We start from the raw sequence: 20,939 nt of genomic DNA, 5'->3' as shown, positions 1-20,939 counted from the left end.
GGGGGGGGTGCTATAGTAACGAACACAACTTTCACACGCATCTAATGGACAGATAAACCAAGAGTAAACCTTATCATTCAGCTAGGGATATGCCGGTATCAAACTCTCATGTTGCGATTAATTGCTAATGCTTTTATCACGGTATGCGGTATTATCAAGATATTGGAATTTAGTTAAAAAAAGTGCTGTCATAATACAGTATAACAGGTTTAATAACTTTTTTCTTATAACAAAAATAACTGAACATTTAAATGCAATAAAGCAATACAGAAAAATGTATAAAGTTAAAAGTTTTACACAGATTAAAGTGCAAAAGAACTATAAAGACCAATAGGTATCACTTTACAATAAGACCTCATTAGTTAACCTTAGTTAATACATTAACATTCACAATGAGCAATAGCAACATTTGCTACAGAAGTTATTAATCCTTGTTTAAAAAATACAAGTCTTAGTTCATGTTAGCTCATTAAACAACACAGCTGCAACTCTCAATTTTAACATCCTGTTATTAAATATTGGAATACCTAAGATTAATGAAAGTTCAGAAGAATTTTTCATTGGCAGTTTATGTTAACTAATGAATTAACTAATGTTAACTAATGAAGCCCTAATGTAAAGTGTGACCGAACAATAAAGAATCAAAACACTTTCAAACAATAGCTAGGGCATGTTGTAGTCCAGATTAAAATGTAAAAAAAAGTTTGAAAATAAATAGCCTATTAAGTCTAAATATTTAAGTATTTGGCACTGTGATGAACATCATAGTAAATACACAAATCTGAATGGCTGTTTAAATAATTTAAACATGATTCAGAAACAGGAAGTAGTGCAGCTGCTTTGTTTACAGGGTTTCCGGGGTAACGGCTGCATTTAAATGAATTATTATTATAATAATTATTATTATTATTTCTGCAGTTTAGCGCCATCTGCTGTCAGAGAGTGAAAGTGCGCTTTCATCCAGAGCGTCTCTCACATGTTCCGCCATGTGCTTCTCGTCCGCGCTTGTTTACATCAGAGTGCGCACGCGTCTTTCACGCAGCATACAGCGGTGTTGTGCATTTTGACCGGTTTATGGGAAAAGTATTCTTAAAATGCATTCAAAATTCTGAATAATTTGTAATATATAATTATTCACGGTATGTGCCCACGATAACAATACCATGCATATTCATTACCGTGATATATCGCATTACCGAATACCGGCACAAGTCTACATTCAGCTGAACGCTGCACATCATTTCAGACATAGCCCGAATGAGCCTGGATGTCTAGCGTATTTTCTTGAACTTCTCAAGTAAAATTTGTGGTTTGACCCATTCAGAGGCAGCCAAAATTAGAATTTAAAAAGCTCCCTATGAACTTGACATAAATAAAGAAATAAAGACTGGTTGTTTGAATATGTACAGCATTTTCTTTACTCAGTAAACACTATAATTATTTGGTTATAATGTCTTTTAGCATTTGTCGTCAGTCATATAGCATAGCAAGTATAGTCTTAATAGCCTGTGCATAGCACTACATCTTTAAAAACATGAGATTTTGGCCAAGTCGCAGAAAAAAAAATGAGCAGCCACGTAGCAACAATAACTTTATAACCTGTAAGTTGATAAAAATGTAATGCGATGCACTGACTGCCTCAGATGCGGCCAAAGACGGACAAGACACATAGATGTCCGACATTCGCTGGTTAGAAACCTGGTAATTCCACTTGAGCTTGATTTTGGTAAAATGTTCACAAAATAATGACACATGCAAGTGTCTGACCATATACACAGCCACAATATCAGCTTTGACAACACAGTGTTCAATTATATAAAAAATAGAGTGTTTTTTTCCCCATTTCCTGAGAAGTAGCAGATTTGAACAAGGCTACTGCATAACATATTTACCAAGCAGAATAATACAGCATCATGATACACATTGACTCACTATTAGCTATGACTTTTAGCTAGCCTATTATAGTCTTTCGAAGGACAAAAACGTGAACTTTTAAACTATTGGCTTTATTCACTTTATTTTGGTGCGAGGCCCTGCAGAGGTGCAAGGCCCTGTGCGGTCACACACTTGGCACAGCCCTTGTGATGGCTCTGGACAGAGATTTATTTAAACACACTCTCTCTCTGTTTCAGAGTACAGTCTAGAACCTTCTTCACCTGCCGTAGCCCCAGCAGCTATGTGCACCTCACCTGGGTCTATCGCTGCCCCTGAACAAGAGGAACCACCATCCACAAGCAGAACTTCTCCACCGCCCAGAGCTCAAACCACTGACCCAGTCTCACCAGGTACCACTGACCCTACGCCTAACCAGGACCGTGCCAGCGATGGTCCCACAGGTCAGCTCGGGTCACCCCTGCATTCAAGCCCCACTGTTGACGTTCCAGCAGTGTCAATATCCACAGTACAAACACTCTCACTCTTAGTACAAGCATCTCACTTAAAATCTGAGCAGCTACCAAAACCTTCTCCTCCGGCAGGGGTTTCTTCATCACCAGGTCGTCCCGCTGCAGCAGATGCTTCTGATGTGGGTACCACAGTGAAATCCCAGTCCAGTGCTGCCTTATTCTGGACCAGATGTAATGAGGCTGGGTGGACTAAAGAAGTCTTCTCAGAGCTCGAGTCTCAGCTGAGCAGCCTAGGAGAAAGAGTGCAGTCACAGGTAGCCAGCCACCAAGGTGAGAACAGCCTTGATTCAGGCCAGTTTTGTGGAATATTTCAGGTTCAATACAAGTTAAAGGTGAAGTATGCGGTTTCTGCGCTTCTAGTTTCACCTCGTGGAATTACAAAGATAAGGCATATTTTCAAACAACCTTTTGCAAAGGCCTCTTTCACCCACGCTCTTCTGATTATTCTTATCCTTACAATATCTTATTTTATCCGGGGCTTGACAGTAAAGTGGCAAAAACTCGACTAAAATGCAAACATTGAATCAAATTCATCCATCTTATAAAAGCATTACCAATGTTTACTCTCCTCTTAAGGCCCGTTCACACCAAGAACGATAACTATAAAGATGACTATATTAGCGTCCACACCAGCAGACGATATCATGTGTTTATTCCAAGCGCACGCTTGTCAGCCACTTTAAAGTCTCGAGCTTGTTATAGCAGGATTGATTCTGATTGGCTGTCAATGTTTTTATCGTTCATCAGCAGCGTTTCTCTGTGCCTTTATAGCTGTGGTGTGGACTCTGCTATTCTTTAATATTGAAAGCGATTTTTAAAACTATATCTGTATCGTTATCTTTATAGTTATCGTCCTTGGTGTGAACAGGCCTTTACCCTGTTGTATGTCTCTGTGTATTTTGGCAAGTCTTCGAATTTTGGCTTGCTGGTAACAAACCAAATCTGAATTTCTTTACCTATGTAATGTGTCAGCGGTGGTCCCACACACTGGCTATAAAGCCTCTCTCTCTGTCTGCTGAAGTAGCCACAGTCCAAACTCTTGCTATAGGTTGCACTGGAAAGACATTGACGGATTTGAGCGGACCACACTAAATGTTTTTTAGTGCCTGGGAGGCTCAATGTTGACGCTTTTTGGGGAGATAAACCCTTGAATGCAATACTTACAATAGTCAATGAATGATAATATGGGTTGAGAGAAGATATTTTAACAAAAAAATCTTATAAACATTGGCACCGATAGCCTTGTGGGCAGCGTGCCGACATACAGCACCATTGCGCTTCGGGTGTCCCGTGTTCAAATCCCAACTCGAGGACCTTTCCCATTCGCTTCCTGTCATGTCTGATCTGTCCTATCACAATAAAGGCAAAAATGCCAAAAACAAACAAAAAAAAATCTTATAAACTTCACCTTTATGCTAAATCGTCAACATTTGTGGCATAATCTTGCTATCAAAAACAATACTTTTTGACTTGTCCCTTCTTTGAAAAAAAAATCTTGGTTACAGTTAGTAACTTAAAATGGAAGTGATGGAGGCCAATCCATGGAAGTTAAAATACTGTTTCTTTAGTATAGCAACAGGACATAATATGAGTGTTTACATTATTTTAATGTGGGAAAAAAAGTGTACTGAACTTTTCTCTGTCGTTATATACCATTTTACAACTTTGTTGTTGCCATGTAACGCTTAAAACCTGAAAACAACCATATGATATTAGATGAGAACAACTTTACAGCTCAAATAATACACATTTTAACAGAATAATTAATGTAAATGAATGTAAAGTGATTCATGTAATTTAAATTAAGAGATCCACATTTTTGCTTTTAAATTCTCCAAAAATCTGCCACATTAACTTCCATTACAGGTTTCTCATCCTAACCGATATTTGGCTTTTTTTTTTTTTTAGTAAAAAGAGGAACAGGTCAAAATTTTAATTTTATTTTGTGTGTGTGTGTGTGTGTATGTGTTGATCACTGATCTATAATCATTATACTGTTATATTGTCACAAACACTATCAACTGAGCTTAACTCACATTGAATCTGAAATATCTCTGTTATGTTCTATAACCCTCAATAAAATGCTGGGTTTTTGTTTATACAACTGAAAGGCTATGAAATATTCCACAGACTATGATGTTGCTCTCAAAGTATTGTTGGCATCTGGACAGCTGCCTTGCATTTTTACTCAGCTGGAACAAGGTACATTTCATTTGTAACCACCTAAATCTAAAGTGTTACATGATTTCAACCCCTTAACAGTAAGTTTTGAATTTATATACTTATCATTTGAATGGATAAATGAGTAAATTTCTTTGTGCCTTGTAATGAATCACATATTAGAAAGGAGAATTATTATGGGGACTTAAATGGCACTGTTTCATGAGAATGACTTTGTTCTTTGTGTTTCCAGACCTGGAGAAACAGGAAAGGGATTTGCAGAGGAAAAAAGCAGCACTGAGGGATGCCAAAGCTGTACTAGATGTTTAATATAACAATCTAACAGAATTAAGATGTTTCATCATTTTAATCAATTTTTTTAATGGTTTTTTAAAGTCCAGAACATTTCTGCAGTTTGCATACATCAGATGTTTTTTTTAAAATGGAGATTTACATCAGTAATAGAAATCTCATGAAATATGTCTACATATGTCATTTTGATATGATTATTCTTCTGTTTTCATAATCTAAATAAACAGTAAGAAACATTCTTTACAGAATGCCGTTCTTTGCATCTCACATTGTATTTTAAAACATAGCTTTTGACACTTTTGAAGAGGAGCTGAGAGTGTGCAGTATGTGTCTGTTGTATACAGAAATGCGGTGTATATTGTGTCTGTTGACTGGGGGAAGTGAGACTCACATCGTCAGCATTTGCTCATCTGTAAACAGTTCAGAGCAGGAGACTGAACAGCCAATCAGCACACAGCAACAAATTGACCTCTAATGAGGCCTCAGGTCAACCACAAACGTGCCAGAAGGGCCAGTCAAACCTTTTATTAGTGTGCCTTCATTAGAGAAAAAACACTCCATTCCCAATATGGACACTAGGTGGCAGCAGACACATATTGACACAGCTTCAAGAGGCTCACCAGGTCACTTTTCATTATAGATTCACAGCTGCTTCTTTCAGAACTATCAGTTGTCATTGTCCTTTCAGCTGTACTTAGGCAATGTAGTCCAAACCTTGTCTAAACAGTTTTCAGTGAATTAATTTTGATAAATATTTTAAGTCAAAAAAATACCAATGCTTTAATAAAACCCACGCAAGATCAGTTAATGTAATTCAGATATAAACATGAAAATATATTAAATCGTTTTATGACTTTTTTAATGTATTTTTAACTATCATCTGTATTAGATAATATAATAGAATGTGTTACTTATTCATGAAAGTTATTATAAAAGGGTCCCTTTACCTTTTATTCTTTTTTTTTTCTTTTTTCATTTTAGAACCACCAAAGCAGTGAAGACTTGAAAATAGTAGGATGTAAGATCTTAGAAGCAGCCTTTTTTTTTTTTAAAGGCTTTTTCAAGTTGTTCGCTGAACCCCCTCTTGTCTGTCATTACTAATGTCTAGACCTGCTGAGAAATCAAGACAATGGGAACAATAAGAGAGTCTGCATTGGGGGGTTTACAAAGAGTTACCCACCCATCCCTGTTACGTATTATATTACTGACTGATGCTGAATGGTTCTGTGGCATATGAGTAGAACATATTCAAATTATACATTTATTATTAATAAATCTAATTAATATTAAGATTATCTATCTTTAGAATTTTAAATCTAACACTTTATTTTTGTAGAGACGCTTGTACATTGTCAATATTTTATTTGGTCGTAAGACATCATTTCACAATATAACAGGTCTTTGACACAGAGACAGAATACTTAGGTTTATTAAATACAGCACTTGTGGAATGTACCATAAGACACAGTGTACAGAGAAAATTCAAGCTTTTTTGGGGATTGAAAAACAGATTTGACAAGTCTTACAGGACAACTTTTTCAGAGCACCTTTTCTGAAAAGCACATTGCCTTTGAGTAGCTGCATGGCCATGCTGTTAAAAATAAGACTTAAGAATTGGTGGTGCATTTTATTGTGAATAAAATTAATGTACAGTGGGTACAGAAAAGAATCACCCCCCGATTCTGTTTTTTTTTTGTTATTTTTTCTGACATGTTGGTATTATATCTTTCACTTGGATGTTATAAGCTGCACAGAGTAAATACAGCTGGATAAAACAAAAACTGTGCCCGTCTTCATTTTGGGCTGCAAAGCAACACAATTTGATTATTTTAAAGGGGGTGATTCTTTTCTATACCCACTGTATGAATGGTTTTAGTGTTAAGAGGACATAAGATTTCTGCAGTAACCAGTAAAATTAGGTTAATAGTTGTAATTAATGTTACTGTGCAGAAGTGAATTATTTCAGGTCCAGGACACTATCAACAGAGCAAAACACATCAGAAGAAAGAAGAGAACTTTTACCTTCATCCTAACATTTGAAGAGTTTGGTAAGATATAAGTTAGGGCAGCAAAAATGGTCTTGTTAAATAGATTCATGCATGTCTAAAAATGTTTTAGTGGTTATTTGACTGAAATCTGTTCAGCCAAAGTCACTTATTTAATATTATGTGCAATAGAGATCACAGAGGTAAGATGTTAAAATACACTGTGGAAAATACTGTAAACTGCTATTTACTGTTAGCAATTTATCAATATGGCTAGTTCAGATGAAAGCCAAATGACAGTAACAAACGAGAGAGGTTTGGTTTGATTTTCAATCACATGTAACTAGTGCAAATACAATTGTTTCATTCATGAAAGCCAATAAATCAACAATAATTTCTACATAAATCAAAAACACACAGCTGCTGATTGTACATTGTCATTAAATAAAGGGATAAGCTCAGTTTATCAATATCACCCACTACAGAAAGTAGATATCAGTAAGTGTCTTCAGTGCTTATGTAAAGTGTTTTCTGGGTTGTAGATTCTCACACACGCAGACAGAAATAAAGCCTGGTTTGTCTTCCAAATGGACAAGAGCAGCAATAGTAACAGCAAAGGCAGAAGCAACATTGAAAGAGATCGTAACCACAGGCTGCCACACACAGTTCAGCTCGACACTATGCACACAACAGCTGACAATTCAAAAGATCTGCTGCTCAAACAGAATCTTTTCAAAGCCTTCAGGTGGAGTATGGTAGAAATCACTGAACTGGCAGTCTATGATGGCACTGTCATCCACTGAGGGAATGAGAGGGGAGATTACAAACATCAATGAATGGCATAAAGTTTGTCATTTCATGACATTTTGTCTCTGCAATATATAGGTAATATATCATGAAAAATCTATTTTTCGCAGTCCTTTTTTTAAAACTTGTATTGAAACTTATTGTTAAAGATATAGCAAATTAAATTATTGCTTTATAGTATGTTCCCTTCAACATAAGAACAATCTGCACATTCTTAAATGTTCTTTTAACCTTTTTTAAACTTAAAGGGATAGTCCACCAAAAGATGAAAAATCTGTCATCATTTGCTCTCCCTCATGCGGTTACAAACCTTTATTTCTTCTGCAAAACATGAAAGAAGATATGTTGAAAACGATAGGAACCAAACAACATTGGAGCCCAGTGACTGCATTAACACTGACTTCCACTGTATGGCATTTCTCAAAATATTTATTTTCTGTTCGACAATAGAAAGAAAGTCATATTGGTTTGGAGAGACATGAGGTTGAGTAAATGATGACAATTTTTGGACGAACAATCCTGTCAGTTTGCATAAAATAGGCACAAAAAAGGACCACAATACTTAAACGGTGGCTGTAAGAAACAAAAGTCCCGGTTTTCAATTAAAAGAGCTAATTAATGTTCTGGAAAAGATTTTGGTTTTTACTTTAAAATGTGCTGTTCATTAGCTGAACTAGCCTGAAAAAAAGTTCTTAGCAAGACTGAAGCTAAAGAAACGTAAATATATGATATCAATATTGTCATTATATTGGAGAAATAAAATTATATATATATAATTATATATCAAATTATATATATATATATATATATATCATATTACTGAAATACTCACCATAAACTATGGGGAACACAGTCCCTCGAATACCTGAGGCTGGACACTGCATGTTCTTTCCATTTAAGTACAAGTTCAGTTCCACATGATCATAGGTCACCCCCTTAAAACAGAGACACGTATTTACAAACAGAAGCGATATGTCTTATACAGCATGTTCTTGCTGTATTCCACAATTTAGCTATTGATGGCTCACAATCCAAAAGTAAAAACGTACCACTATATCCCCCTCCTGAGGAAGGCTGTTGGCAGGTAATCGATTCTTCTCCTCATTATTGTGGTATATGGAGCCATCGTGTCTAAGCACCAAACTGTGACTGTCTTGACCCAGTGGCACCTGGTTCAAATTCACCTTCTGAGTGGCCACACCGATCCCCCAAACACCTGCACCACAAACACAATCAGCAGCACACATTCGTGAGACAGCTGTACTCATCCATCTGAAGACCATTACAGAGATTCAGGAGGTAAATGAAATATGATTGCAGTAAAAATGTCACAAAGCAAAAAGATTTCTTCTATAAGGTCCCAATAATAAGTTACTTTATTTTTATTTGTTTTAGTCTAAGAGTCCCAATAATAGGTAATTTTATTTGTATTATTTTTTATTATGACAGCATTTTAGTGGCACGTAAAATACAAAAAATCTAAGATTATGAGATTTAAGTTATAATATTTGGGGAATACACTCAAAATTACAAGAATAAAGTCATAGCAATATGAGATTAAAGTAGTAATATGACTTTATTCTCAAAATATCATGACTTTAATCTCATAATCTTGGATTTTTTTTTTTTAACTTTAAATGGCACTAAATCGCATAATTTTTAATTTGTCTTTATGCAAAATATGATTTTGTTTGTCTTTTGAAATTGTTGAGAAACATGAAATATGATACGAGTTACTGTCATAAATTAACTTTTATATTAAGGGAAGATATTGCTTAACCATATGAAGCATGGCATCCCTTAATGTCTAATGCTTTATTTCTGGTTATTGCAATTGATTCAATTACTTAACTAGAGTTGTGTTCTCAAAACTGATTTTATTTATTGATTTATTTAGGTCAAAATCTGTTTTACATCAACAACGCACTCAATGACATTCCTCTTAGAGACAACAAATCATTCTATCTGACAGCTACAAAGTGCTACAGTGTTTGCACAGGCATTAGAAAAATATTAAAAACAATTCAAGTGAGACGGAAAATACCTACAATAGAACATTATGAAAAGTGTGGCCCTGCTCTGTAGTTACAACTATCATGGAGGCACTCACCCGTGGACTGGATCTTGAACTCAAAATAGCTCTTGTTCTGGTGTAGAGGGGCGTTGGCAAAGCAGGCTCCAGTTCCACAGATCCGCCTCCCACTTTTCACTATGACCACATCAGTCCCTGGGAAAAAAGGCCAAGCAAACTCTCATGACCACACTGCCACAGCACTGAAATACAGGTATGCATTATTGCATTTCATAATGTTTTCAGAGATAACTGCAGAAAAACAAGGCTGAAATTAAAAACACTTCCTGGATTCACTCAATTATAAAAGATTAAACAGATATTGGAACTGTCAGTTGTATACTAGCAACTAGCATGTGATCCGGAGTAGAGAGGACTACTTTAGCTGACTAATTAGACACTGTTAGGAACGAATGCACATTGTTTATTTAAAAACAGTGATGGTTAGAATATTTATTAGTCAATTTGTGTTGAAAAACTAGCCATTGTTTTTTTAGGATACAGCATCATATGCTAGCTAGACACATCTCATCGCTTTAAATTTTAAATTGGTGACTTCTAGTGACCCCGCTGAGCAGTGGAAATGACTCTTACCCATGTGATGCGTGTCTAGCTGTACGGTGGGCATTTCTTTGAGGGGAGCATGACCCGGTCCGCCATCCCCGCAGCAGCCCAAACAACACGTAAACATTGCAGCCATTCTAGCGCCGATATCGCCGGAAGTGCAGTTACACACGTCAAACTGAAGAGCGCACAACGCTTCCAGGATAGAATGGATCCCGTGGGAAAAAGTCAGTGTTGACTGGTGCTGTTTTGAGACAGCACCAATTCGGAAAGTCTTCTTTGGGCCGCATTCAGAACTGTTTTTTATTGAAAACCTTTTTACACTTCTTTTTTTAAATATAATTTCGTATCTGTGATTCTTACCTGATTTTCGAATGTAAATCCGCCAGCAATCTCTATAAAAATAGATTTTTTACAAATCCATTAATCACAAACGACTGCAAATGGTCCGTGACGCTCTATCAGCGGTCTGGATAAATATTTACATCCGTATAATCACTCTGAGAAACTTTAATAGCCATTGAATTGAAAATACACCGTGACGAGGCAAACTGGAGGAATTTTCTTTTATTTTGGTAGTTTTTAAGTGCCACATGATTCACCCCACAAAAAGTTAAAGAATATATTTGTTTGTATATTATTTGTATGGCAGGTAAATATCACATGCAATAACGCAAGGTGTTTAAAGTTCAAAGCCAATTAAATTTACAATAAAAAAGCGAGAACATACCATATATCATAGTGTTGAATTGGACTGGGATACAATTTTATGTTTTTAAATGTATGTGTCCCCTTTGTGAATTTTGGTTTGTGTTATTATCGAATTAACATACAATGAATAAAAACTAATTATCATAAAAAGCGCTTAACCGGTTCGTGGGCCCTCTCGTGGCCAATTACGTCACTGCATGCGCTTTCATCCCTGATTCGACCAATGAGCGCAGCGCCTCGGAAACCCTTCTCTTCCTGATGGCATGGAAACAGGGGAAGAAAAATCGAGGTCAAAATATTTTGACACGTGACTCGGTAGCGATTGGTTATCGATGCGTCAAGACCGTAACGCATGGCACGGGCATATGCGACCAAAGTGGCGTGATTAAGGATCATCTTTATGGCAGAGAACAACGATGTGCTTTTTGGTTCTGTGTCTGTAACTCATGACTAGTTGTAAACGAAAATCACGTCGTTATTGAAGCTCACTAAATAGATGAATTAGGCGTTTATGTAGGTAGATGATGGGTAACGCCAGTATTGACGTAATCTGCAGAGAAACGCTGATCTAGGAGAGAGTGAGTGCTCCCCCGCAACAACCCCATCCAATAATGAAGGGACCCTCTGCATTTATTTCTCACCGCACAAAACGTGTATTCAACTGCTTGAGTCTGCAAATACACTTCGCTACGAGGATATTACGCTGAATGTGGCGTTGAAATGTGTCTTCAGTTGCGCTATTCATTAGCTGTTTGTGCGCATTATTTCTAACTGCCTGGCCATACTGACTTGACCTGAACTAGTTAAAATGTCCCAACTCGAAAGGGCGAAGTCTGCACAGCAACAAGAATCATGATTGCGTTGCGCACTGCCTAAGCATCTAGTGCGCTTCTGGTCCAATTGCTGATGCTTTCCGCCTGCAAAATCTGCCACAACCGTGGTAATACCTTGACAACCGGACCCGGGCAAACCGAGAAACATTTTTGACAACTCGACGGCGGGGAATCTTTTTTCTAAATCAATACGTTGAAGTTTGTTGGACAGGTCCTCGGATATTCCTGCACGAAAGTTCTCACGCGACAATTAAAAATGAAGTACTGGTGCACTCAGAAGTCTTCATCATCAGGCAATCTGACCTAATATATTTGGTTAACCTGTCATGCCTCTTCCACAGAATCGTTTGATATGCATTGAAAAATATCGTCTGCTCGATGCAAATGTAAAAAAAAAAATAAAATAAAAAAGCTTGCAGGCTAAGCTTCACATGGATGCAGTTTCTCATTCTCAGGCAATTTGGTTCTATAATGTATTCACTGTAGACTAGTAACGCATTCTCGCAAAACCAAACAAATAGGCTACTTGGTTTATTGCGCGTAATATGGATGATGTCTAAAATGATACTAGACAGCACTGAGTGCTCTGGACTTCACAATCGGTGCGAGATGCCCGATAAAGACGCTTGCTAAGATGATGAAAGTTGTATTGATGTGTCATGCCCCCGACAAGCTTTCATACTGATGTCTTTTTCCATTTTAGGATACGATGGAGCTCTTGGAGGAGGATCTCACATGCCCAATATGCTGCTGTCTTTTCGAGGACCCGCGAGTTCTGCCGTGCTCTCACAGCTTCTGCAAGAAGTGTCTCGAGGGCATCCTGGACGGTAACCGGGGACCTGCATGGAGACCACCGTTTAAATGTCCGACCTGTCGAAAGGAGACCGTGCACAACGGCATCGCGAGCTTGCAAGTCAATTACTCCCTACGTGGCATCGTGGAGAAGTACAACAGGATTCGAGTGATGCCGAGGATGTCTCTCTGCCGAGTTCACAGCGGACAACCGCTCAACATTTTCTGCGCCACGGATCTGAAGCTCATCTGTGGTTTTTGCGCCACGACAGGTGATCATAAAGGACACAAGTTTTGCGCGCTGGAGGAGGCGTACGAACGCGAGAAGCTCGCGTTTGAGGAGTTGTTTCGTGTCGTGGAGGGCTGGAGGGGCGAGGAGGTGCATTCGTGCCTGGAATCGTTAGAGGGAGCGAAGAAGAAAGCGCTGGAGAGGGTGTCGCGGGACGCAGATCGAGTCTCTGAGTACTTTGACAAACTTTTGCGCACGCTGGGGCACAAACGGAGAGAGATCCTCTCGGACTTGGAGACTCTGAAGCTCGCGGTCATGCAGACCTTTGACCCCGAGATCAACCAGCTCCGTTCGGTGCTCGAGGAGCAGCGGCGCGCACTCAGCATCGCCGAATCCTTCCGTTCGCTCTCGGACCCGCTCACTTTCCTCCAGCAGATGCAGGACTTCAGGGAAAAGCTGCGCGTCATTCGGGGAACGCCGCTGCCGTCGCAGACGGCCGTGGATGTGGGTTTGCTTGGCCTGCAGAGCTTCGATGTGAAGGAATGGGACCGGGTGCTTCTTGGAGAGGTGGACAAGCTGTGCGCCCCCTACGAGAGCAGCACCTACCTGGCTTCGCAGCCCTCTGCTGCCGCTCCGCGCTTCTCCCGTGTGCAGTGGAGAGTTGTTCTGGTTATATGTGCGTGCCTCCCCGCGCTGAACTTTCTCCCGTCGGACTGTCTCGCTCTGGGCTTCCAGGATAAGGTGGTCGCACTCAGTGGCTTTTCTCTGCCCGGTCCTGGAGAGATTGTGCGCTGGTTTGGGTTCTGCTGGAAAGAAGCGGAAGCGATCTGCACGCTACTAACCGAGCTGTGTCGGAACTGTATCTTGGACCTGATAAACACAACATCAGATTTCATCAGCTGATTTGATAACTTCATTCATTAGGTACTTTTTTTTATGTACTACAGTGTTCCAACCTAGAAAATCCAGTATAGCATTGGGGAAATTTAGTTTGTGTCTCTGTTTTTGAATGTGTAACAAGAATGGCTGATTTGTACAGGCAGCATTTGTGTGCTATTAAATTGCACTGATTTTGTCTGTTGGTTTTAAATGGAAAAACATGTGTGGATGAATCGTGGTTTACTAATGGGATAACGTTTCCCAATCTTAAACTTAATAAAATGCCTTGTTGACTGAAGTTATATAGAGCTGTATCTCCAAAAGTTCCTCTTGAATACAAGTTTTCACTTTTTAATATATTATGCTTATTGCAGTTTTGGAAGCACCAGTGTTGGAAGTTAACTAAAAGGGGACACTTATTCCGATTGTGCATTGATATCGTTTATCTACTCTGTGGAAGTTATCCGGAGACTCAAGGTTAAACGTTACGTAACTGAATGTCAGTCTCGCACCAGGACAGTAAATTTAGTTATTCAGTATTATTTATTTATTTCAGTATTACTCAGAATGAACTTGCATACTGCTATTTGTTTATGTTGTTTAGTCATTGCCATAATGTAGCTTAAATGTTGCGACAGCATTTGGCATTAAGAGAAAGTTCTGAAATTATTATTTCCGAAACAAAACTTTATCTGAGCATCATTGGCTAATGGAATGGGATTCGTGTTTTGAGGGGCAATTCTTTTATATACTCTTTCATATTTTTATACAAAAAAAAATAAGACCTCAACAATGTCTTGGTTTCAACCAAGAGAGACATGAGATGTGCACCATTAAACACAAAGTCAGGACTGTTTAGAGAAAAAGTGAAGGTATCCCCGTTTTCCCCACTGTTTAAACATCGGAATCCTGAGAGATTCTCGACGACTCTGTTCTGATATGACGTCACCACCGGAGCCCTGCGCACGTCACCGAACATATATTTAGCCGACTGTTGCCAGGCGAACTGAGGGATGAAAAGTGAAATTACCTATTTTAACCTACTTTAGCTACAAAATGAAACCTTACATAACTTAGAGTAAATTAAATAACAACAAATGTATTAATAAACATACATTTTTTCTGAAGCCTGCAGAAAACATTGCCGACAAATAGGAAGCTCGTTCTGAAATGGCGCCATGTGTTATGTAACTCCAATTCTTCGATTTTCTCTTTTTAAACAAATGTAACATTGTGTCTTTAAATAACGACACTATCTTCACTCTATCACATATCTATCTTACACCAGTAGCCTATAGGCCTACCTCACTATTATTTTAAGAAAAAAAAGGCAGTCACGTCAACACACGTGAAAGGCTATTTATTTTTACTTTAAACGTTTTGTCTTTGTGTTTAATGTTTCTAATGACTAATGATTGAATTGCTTTAATAATCGATTTTGTCAATACTAGTCTCTTGAAGGAAGTGACTACACCGAAAAGTAGCACATTGCATGCTCCCATTTTCTCCTGTTTTTATTTTTAAAGTTGTAAATTATTATAGAGATAAGACTTCAAATAAATTTCCCTTCATTGCATGTATGATATATACTTAAGTTCTAGCATCATGCTTAATTCTCTTTAAAATTGTGTCAAATTAGATATATGGCATTATGTGAAGCAGCAAAAGTCTTATAGCGTCTGTGTGTCCTGTAATTGTAAAATGTGAAATGCATTAGTTTTATTAGGCTACTTTCTTGCAGACACTAGCAAACAACATTTGCCCATGATATATCCGGCTACATTAAAAAAAATGAAATCCACCAGATACACGAATTAATATGATCGCCGTTTACATTTCAATTATAAGCCGCATAAATTAAACTGCCATGCTGTCATGATGCATGAAATAGCAACACAATTTTGCATTGTGATAAACGATGCACCAATAGGGAACATCAGCAATTAGCCTAGGTTATAACTGCAAATGTCTCAAAACTTCCAGACAACGTGTTATGGTTGTCGAGAAAGAAAAATAAATTATATATTTTTTATTAAAATGACATATGTTAACCGTTAACATATACGCATTGTCCTGCATGTAACATTTAAGGCACTCAGCAAAGAGCCGTAACGATTTGAGAATTAAATCTTTGTTGTGTCTATAGAATTAAAAGAAGAGCGTGACGATCAGCAGCTGTATGCAGAGAAAATTTCGAGAATTATTTGGACCTTATAAGTTTCCCCGACATAAACACACTAAAACACTTAACAAAAAAAATAGACGGCCATTTTTCCTTTGGAACTTCGGTCCAAACACACGACGACCAGTAGGCCTAACTGCAATCAGTTCAAGTCATGTAAAATCAGTATATTCACAATTAAATTAAGCGAAAACATGTATTTTATTTAAATGTCTGCCTAAGAGTAAAGCTAAATTAAATAGCCTATATTTTTCACAGCCATAAAATGACATAAGAGGACTTCTCAAAGCATCAAATACAACAAAATAAGTGAGAGCAGAAAATGTTTTAGGTTCTGATAAAAACGTATTTAATTAAAAAAAGGCGCTTAGAAATCAGTCTTCACATTAAATTATCTATTTGCTTAAAAAAAATAAAAAATAAAAACCTCAAGACAATTTTATGTCTTATGAGCGTAACCTACTGGACAATGAACCATTTCATCTTGAAACGTTTTTCCATTAAATTATTAAAATGTGTATGTTTTGACATTACCAAATAATAGATTAAAATCAGCTCTATGAAACTGTGCACTGTTGCTGCATTATGTAAGCTGCGCTGACCATCTTTAGATCAAGTCTAAAAGCATCATATGACTAAAACGAAGCGTCAGAAGATTAAATCGACATGTGTCAGAAGTGATTATGTTACGAGTTAAAGGCAACAATGGTTTTAAGTGATGGTCAATTAAACAAAAGAATAAGACGTCTTTTCATTATTGTCAAGGATACAAAATGTGATAAAATCAGGCAAACGCAGCATTCAGACATGAAAAACCACACGCACTTCTGCGTGTAAATGGGTCCCTTGTAAAACTCTTCAAAGTTTTTCAAATTTATTTGACCTTGGTAAAATTATACAAAAATAAATAAATAAAATAATTATAATTTCTCAGAATACAAGAACACGGCAAAAACGAGCCCGAATGGTGGTTTTAGATGATTTAGCTAGCCTACTCATAAATGTTTTTTTTTTTTTTTTCATAAAATGGCGTTAATTATTTCAGTGATATGCTTTTTGAGGCCTGCATTGCGTTATAGTAGACTACTGTCTCATTATTTCAGGCCGACAGAACTTTGTGAAATTTCACAAAAAAATTATATTATTTAATATAAGCACTGTCACGTAAGGTTACATAGGCTACTAGTGACTTGTACTGTTAGCATGAAATGACACGTCATTTACAACTACCAGGAAATCTGAAAAATAACTTGCCCACATCAGAACTTCGCTGCATGATAAGCGTTTTAACAGTTATATAAGATTGATATTGTACGCATGCGCCGTTCGGTAACCTCTCGCTTGCCTCTGATATTAATATGCCGTCCAAAACTTGCTTATTTGTTATTACTGGAAAAAAGTCTATTTGGAGTCAGTTTTGTGGTCTCAGTGTACTCACCGGAAATGAGGAAGGGGGGGGGGGGCATTAATGCACTTCACATTATAGAAAACGGCCTATTTTAGCTTGGGGGGGGGGGGCATTAATGCACTTCACATTATACGGGTTCATCAACCAGAAAAAAACAAAAAACAATTTCTGCAACAATATTGAAACACAGTAAAGAAGAAAAGCGACCACAAAGACGAGATCTCATGACAGAAGTTGCGTTCCCTGTGGAAAGTGTTGAAAACAAAAGCACAACATATACATCGACAAAAGGTCGCTAACGAGGTTCAAATAAGTATGTGACAGGTCAGACCAGTTTTTTCCTTATTTTTTCCAGTTTTATTATTTATTTGCATCAACACAAAAAAGCAACAGCACGTTTAGAAGAATAGTGATTTCATTTAGAATATTTCGTTTAAAAAAAAAAAGACGATTGAAAAAAAGTGATACAAGGGTACATTTATATTTTTACATACTGAAAACAAACAGTAAAAAGCTAACTTTGTATAAACATTAAGAAAAAAAAAAACATTTAAAAAAAGCTACTTAACTTCACAAACAAAAAGTACTGCATCTATTTTACCTTTAACCATTACGTTTGTTCCGATGAGGCTGAGGGTCCTCCTGACTTCTCTGTTGGTTTGATGATTCAGTCCATGAAGGTATTTCAGTACCAGTGAGTCAGCCACAACCTGCACTGGCTAGGCCCTGGTAGCTGTGATAAAATGATGACGTGCATGTGCTGCTTGGTGACTTCTTGCTTCAGCAGCACGAGCAATATTGGAGGCATTGGCCAAGGAGTAACTCCAATATTTACATGCTGCTAAAGCAAGACAACACACATTCACACACACAATCTCTTCTCTCTCTCTCGACTGCGTAGGTCCCAGGAATTGATGCTGCAGCACATCACGGCCTGCATCTCTGTATCACCACAAACCATTCTGTGCTGCTACACCATCACCTAGAGAGGGTCCCTCTCTCTCAATCACACACTCACACCCTCGGCAACATGACCAAGCACTGCCAGAATCACAGAGCGAGTGACTCCTCTCCTCTGCTCTCTCTCTCAGCAGGGCTTGAGGCATTCCAGGACTCCATCTGAAACACAGAAGAGAGGAGGACGCTTGAGTGAGAACATACACACAGTAGCTGGACGTGATGCTGTCAGTTTGCAGTAAAATACTTCAGTGTCTACTACTGTGTTTGCCTGCAAACCATTTGCCAAACTGCAAACCAAGTGTTATTTCTACATTTGTGTGCAGGTCCTGCTAATGTACAATTAAGTGTTCAGGATATACATATTGAGTTTATCTATATATTTTTTTATTTAATATTTTTGCATGCATACAATGTACATTTCTAAATATATTTTATTGACGTATGATTACAAAAAAAACTTTAGAACGATAGCATACATGAAGTAAAATGTATACTTGTTACTACTTATTATTGCACACTGAATCACAGAATAAAGGCATTCAGTAAAAAGGCATCTACAAGTCAAAAAACGAATGATTTGGTATGATTATGCATATTTAAAAAATTCATCATTCCCAGTGGGTCCTGTACTGTTTTGGCATATCTACTTTTTATTATATCTTGAAACAGGACACAAGAGACAACTAAAAATTAGGCATTACAAGAGTCTTATACAGTAATCAAAATTTTATTTTTACATCATCATCCCCAGTGGTACATTATCCTCCATTCTTATTTTCTACAGGATGGATTTTCTGCAGACAAACCTCTCAGCAACTTTCAAGCATTATACCAAAACCTGTCCTCTGGCAACTCCCTTCAAAAATAACGATATTAAAGAAAACAAGAAACTAGCACTTTTGCCTTCTAGACCAGTCTGGATTTAACCTCCAAGATGATGATTCAGCACTGACAACATCCAGCCTCATAGTCATCTTCAACAGCGAGAACAGACCTGCCACCAGCTTCCCAAAGTGCTGTCCCACAGCTGAAGACATCTCTTATGCCCACACTATATTAAATAAGAAATCTATTTTTTCTGAATCAATCACTGTGCTCTGTGCTTCATGTACAGTTATGATAAAAAAAGGTTAATGTTAGTGTTTACCAAGTCAGAGTTGATGCGAGACATCATTAACATATAAAGATCTAATAAAAAAAAAACTGAAGTACTGATAGTAATATTAGATATATTTATACAACTGGCAATAGAACGACAAACACAGAATCTCAATATCAAAGTATTTTCTTTGACACACCAGCTTCCTAAAGATTTGGAATTTAGTCACATCTTAAAATAAAATTTAATTGTGTTGAATTATATTAGATTTTCATTAGAAATTGGAGAATTGTAGCATTAAACAATAATTCAAGTACATTTCCATGCCTGCTTCTAAGTAGAAAAAAGTGAAGCTGCAGAAAGGTGAGATCTGCAGTGAGTGTACTAAATAATACAGCATTTTACAGCCAACAATACCACTTGCGATGAAACGATTACATAATTTTCTTGAAATTTAATAGTTTGTATCTTTATTAGTATATTAAAACATATTAATTATAACAAAATATTAGTTAACGACAAGTGTCAAGCATCTGTTTATTATGATCACTAAGGTGTAACACTGACACCAAGGTTACGACCTGATTAACATAACTATTAATTTGGGTCAATGATGAACATGGATTCACGGCCAAGAAACAAGCCATTGTGACAATGCTACAATAGTCATATATTGTATAGCTCCTGATAAGTCACTGACAGTGAAATATTTTTTTCTCCTGTAAAAAAAATAAATAAATAGCTTAGGAGATTTTGACAGCAAACAAGAATAGAAACATTTTTTTCTAAAATCAGCCAGTTAGTTCTGTCACCCAAACAAAACCTAATGCCTAGTTGTGATCTATGAGATTGACAGGAAGACAACTAGATCCTCTCACACACAATATAGTCAATGCTAGACTAGCTTTAAGAGCCAATGGCCTGCACTTGATAATGACAACAAACTGGCAATGGCTTCTAAATGAGAGTTGGCATCTGAAATATTTTTTTCTTCCAGCATTTAGCTCAAGCTAACACACCTCAAAAGCAAGAAATACAAATAAATCCACTAGACATTACAGTGAATTTGCACTTTCACAGAAGTTAGAGCCAAGCCAGCACTGCCTGAAAAAAAAGGAATTGGCTATCATGATAGGCAATTGTAAGTACAAAAAAAAAAAAATGCTTTACACTTCTCTTGTGCAAGCAAGCACTGTGTCGATCTAAAGCGGACATCCCATTGCTTGAAGGAGATTTTAAAGCCTTAATACCATGATGGCTTGCCAGATGTCAAATGCTGTAAGTGTCATTTACTGGGCATATAGCACCTGAACTGCCTAGTTGCTGTAAAAATGTGTTCACAGCTCATCTCTTATAACAAGTAACACAACATATAAAATAAATTGAACAGAGATATTATTACCTTCAATTGTTTTCAAGGTTTCTGATGTCACAACCAGGCAAATTCTGGAAAAAAGAAGAAAGGTCATCAAAATACAGACATTACATTTACAGCTGCAGTTTTAAGAATCTGGTGTAACAGACAGAGCAAAATTTAAAAAC

The 20,939-nt window shown here is 37.3% G+C and overlaps 3 protein-coding genes across 8 annotated transcripts in view; 2 read left to right on the top strand and 1 right to left on the bottom strand.

Annotated features, from left to right (window-relative positions):
• Nucleotides 1-4,933, top strand: part of LOC107720137 (uncharacterized) — an 11,416-nt gene extending 6,483 nt beyond the window's left edge. The window contains exons 16-18 of the mRNA XM_016527766.1: nucleotides 2,133-2,675; nucleotides 4,536-4,607; nucleotides 4,819-4,933. Coding sequence (XP_016383252.1) covers nucleotides 2,133-2,675; nucleotides 4,536-4,607; nucleotides 4,819-4,895 — 692 coding nt within the window. The 3' untranslated portion in view covers nucleotides 4,896-4,933. The remainder of the gene's footprint in view (nucleotides 1-2,132; nucleotides 2,676-4,535; nucleotides 4,608-4,818) is intronic.
• Nucleotides 4,934-6,681: 1,748 nt separating this feature from the next.
• Nucleotides 6,682-10,554, bottom strand: spryd7b (SPRY domain containing 7b). Its single transcript, XM_016527756.1, has 5 exons — nucleotides 10,335-10,554; nucleotides 9,780-9,896; nucleotides 8,719-8,885; nucleotides 8,502-8,604; nucleotides 6,682-7,661 (listed from the first exon to the last, which is right to left on the bottom strand). The coding sequence occupies exons 1-5, from the start codon at nucleotides 10,438-10,440 to the stop codon at nucleotides 7,564-7,566; spliced, it is 591 nt and encodes a 196-aa protein (XP_016383242.1). The 5' UTR covers nucleotides 10,441-10,554; the 3' UTR covers nucleotides 6,682-7,563.
• LOC107720128 (tripartite motif-containing 13-like) lies at nucleotides 9,879-18,569 on the top strand. 6 transcript variants are annotated; one of them, XM_016527751.1, is made up of 3 exons: nucleotides 9,879-9,954; nucleotides 12,552-13,793; nucleotides 18,240-18,569. In XM_016527751.1, the coding sequence occupies exon 2, from the start codon at nucleotides 12,558-12,560 to the stop codon at nucleotides 13,770-13,772; it is 1,215 nt and encodes a 404-aa protein (XP_016383237.1). In that variant the 5' UTR covers nucleotides 9,879-9,954; nucleotides 12,552-12,557; the 3' UTR covers nucleotides 13,773-13,793; nucleotides 18,240-18,569. The 6 variants fall into 6 exon arrangements, with proteins under 6 accessions (XP_016383237.1, XP_016383235.1, XP_016383236.1 ...); XM_016527749.1 differs by lacking the exon at nucleotides 9,879-9,954 and adding an exon at nucleotides 11,161-11,418; XM_016527754.1 differs by lacking the exon at nucleotides 9,879-9,954 and adding an exon at nucleotides 11,427-11,593.
• The last annotated feature ends 2,370 nt before the right edge of the window (nucleotides 18,570-20,939 follow it).

This window comes from Sinocyclocheilus rhinocerous, unplaced genomic scaffold (assembly GCF_001515625.1).
Source record: "Sinocyclocheilus rhinocerous isolate Xijiao unplaced genomic scaffold, SAMN03320098_v1.1 scaffold631, whole genome shotgun sequence".
Lineage (NCBI taxonomy): Eukaryota > Metazoa > Chordata > Actinopteri > Cypriniformes > Cyprinidae > Sinocyclocheilus > Sinocyclocheilus rhinocerous.
This window is presented reverse-complemented; position numbering and strand designations above follow the sequence as displayed.

What these genes read in the sequence shown, in the direction of transcription:
- spryd7b (XM_016527756.1), bottom strand. Translation starts at nt 10,440, where the DNA reads ATGGCTGCAATGTTTACGTGTTGTTTGGGCTGCTGCGGGGATGGCGGA. An exon ending in CTCAGGAGGGGGATATAGTG is followed by an intron (nt 8,605 to 8,718) that starts GTACGTTTTTAC and finishes CTCTGTTTTAAG; the next exon opens with GGGGTGACCTATGATCATGT. An exon ending in TGTGTTCCCCATAGTTTATG is followed by an intron (nt 7,662 to 8,501) that starts GTGAGTATTTCA and finishes TCATTCCCTCAG; the next exon opens with TGGATGACAGTGCCATCATA.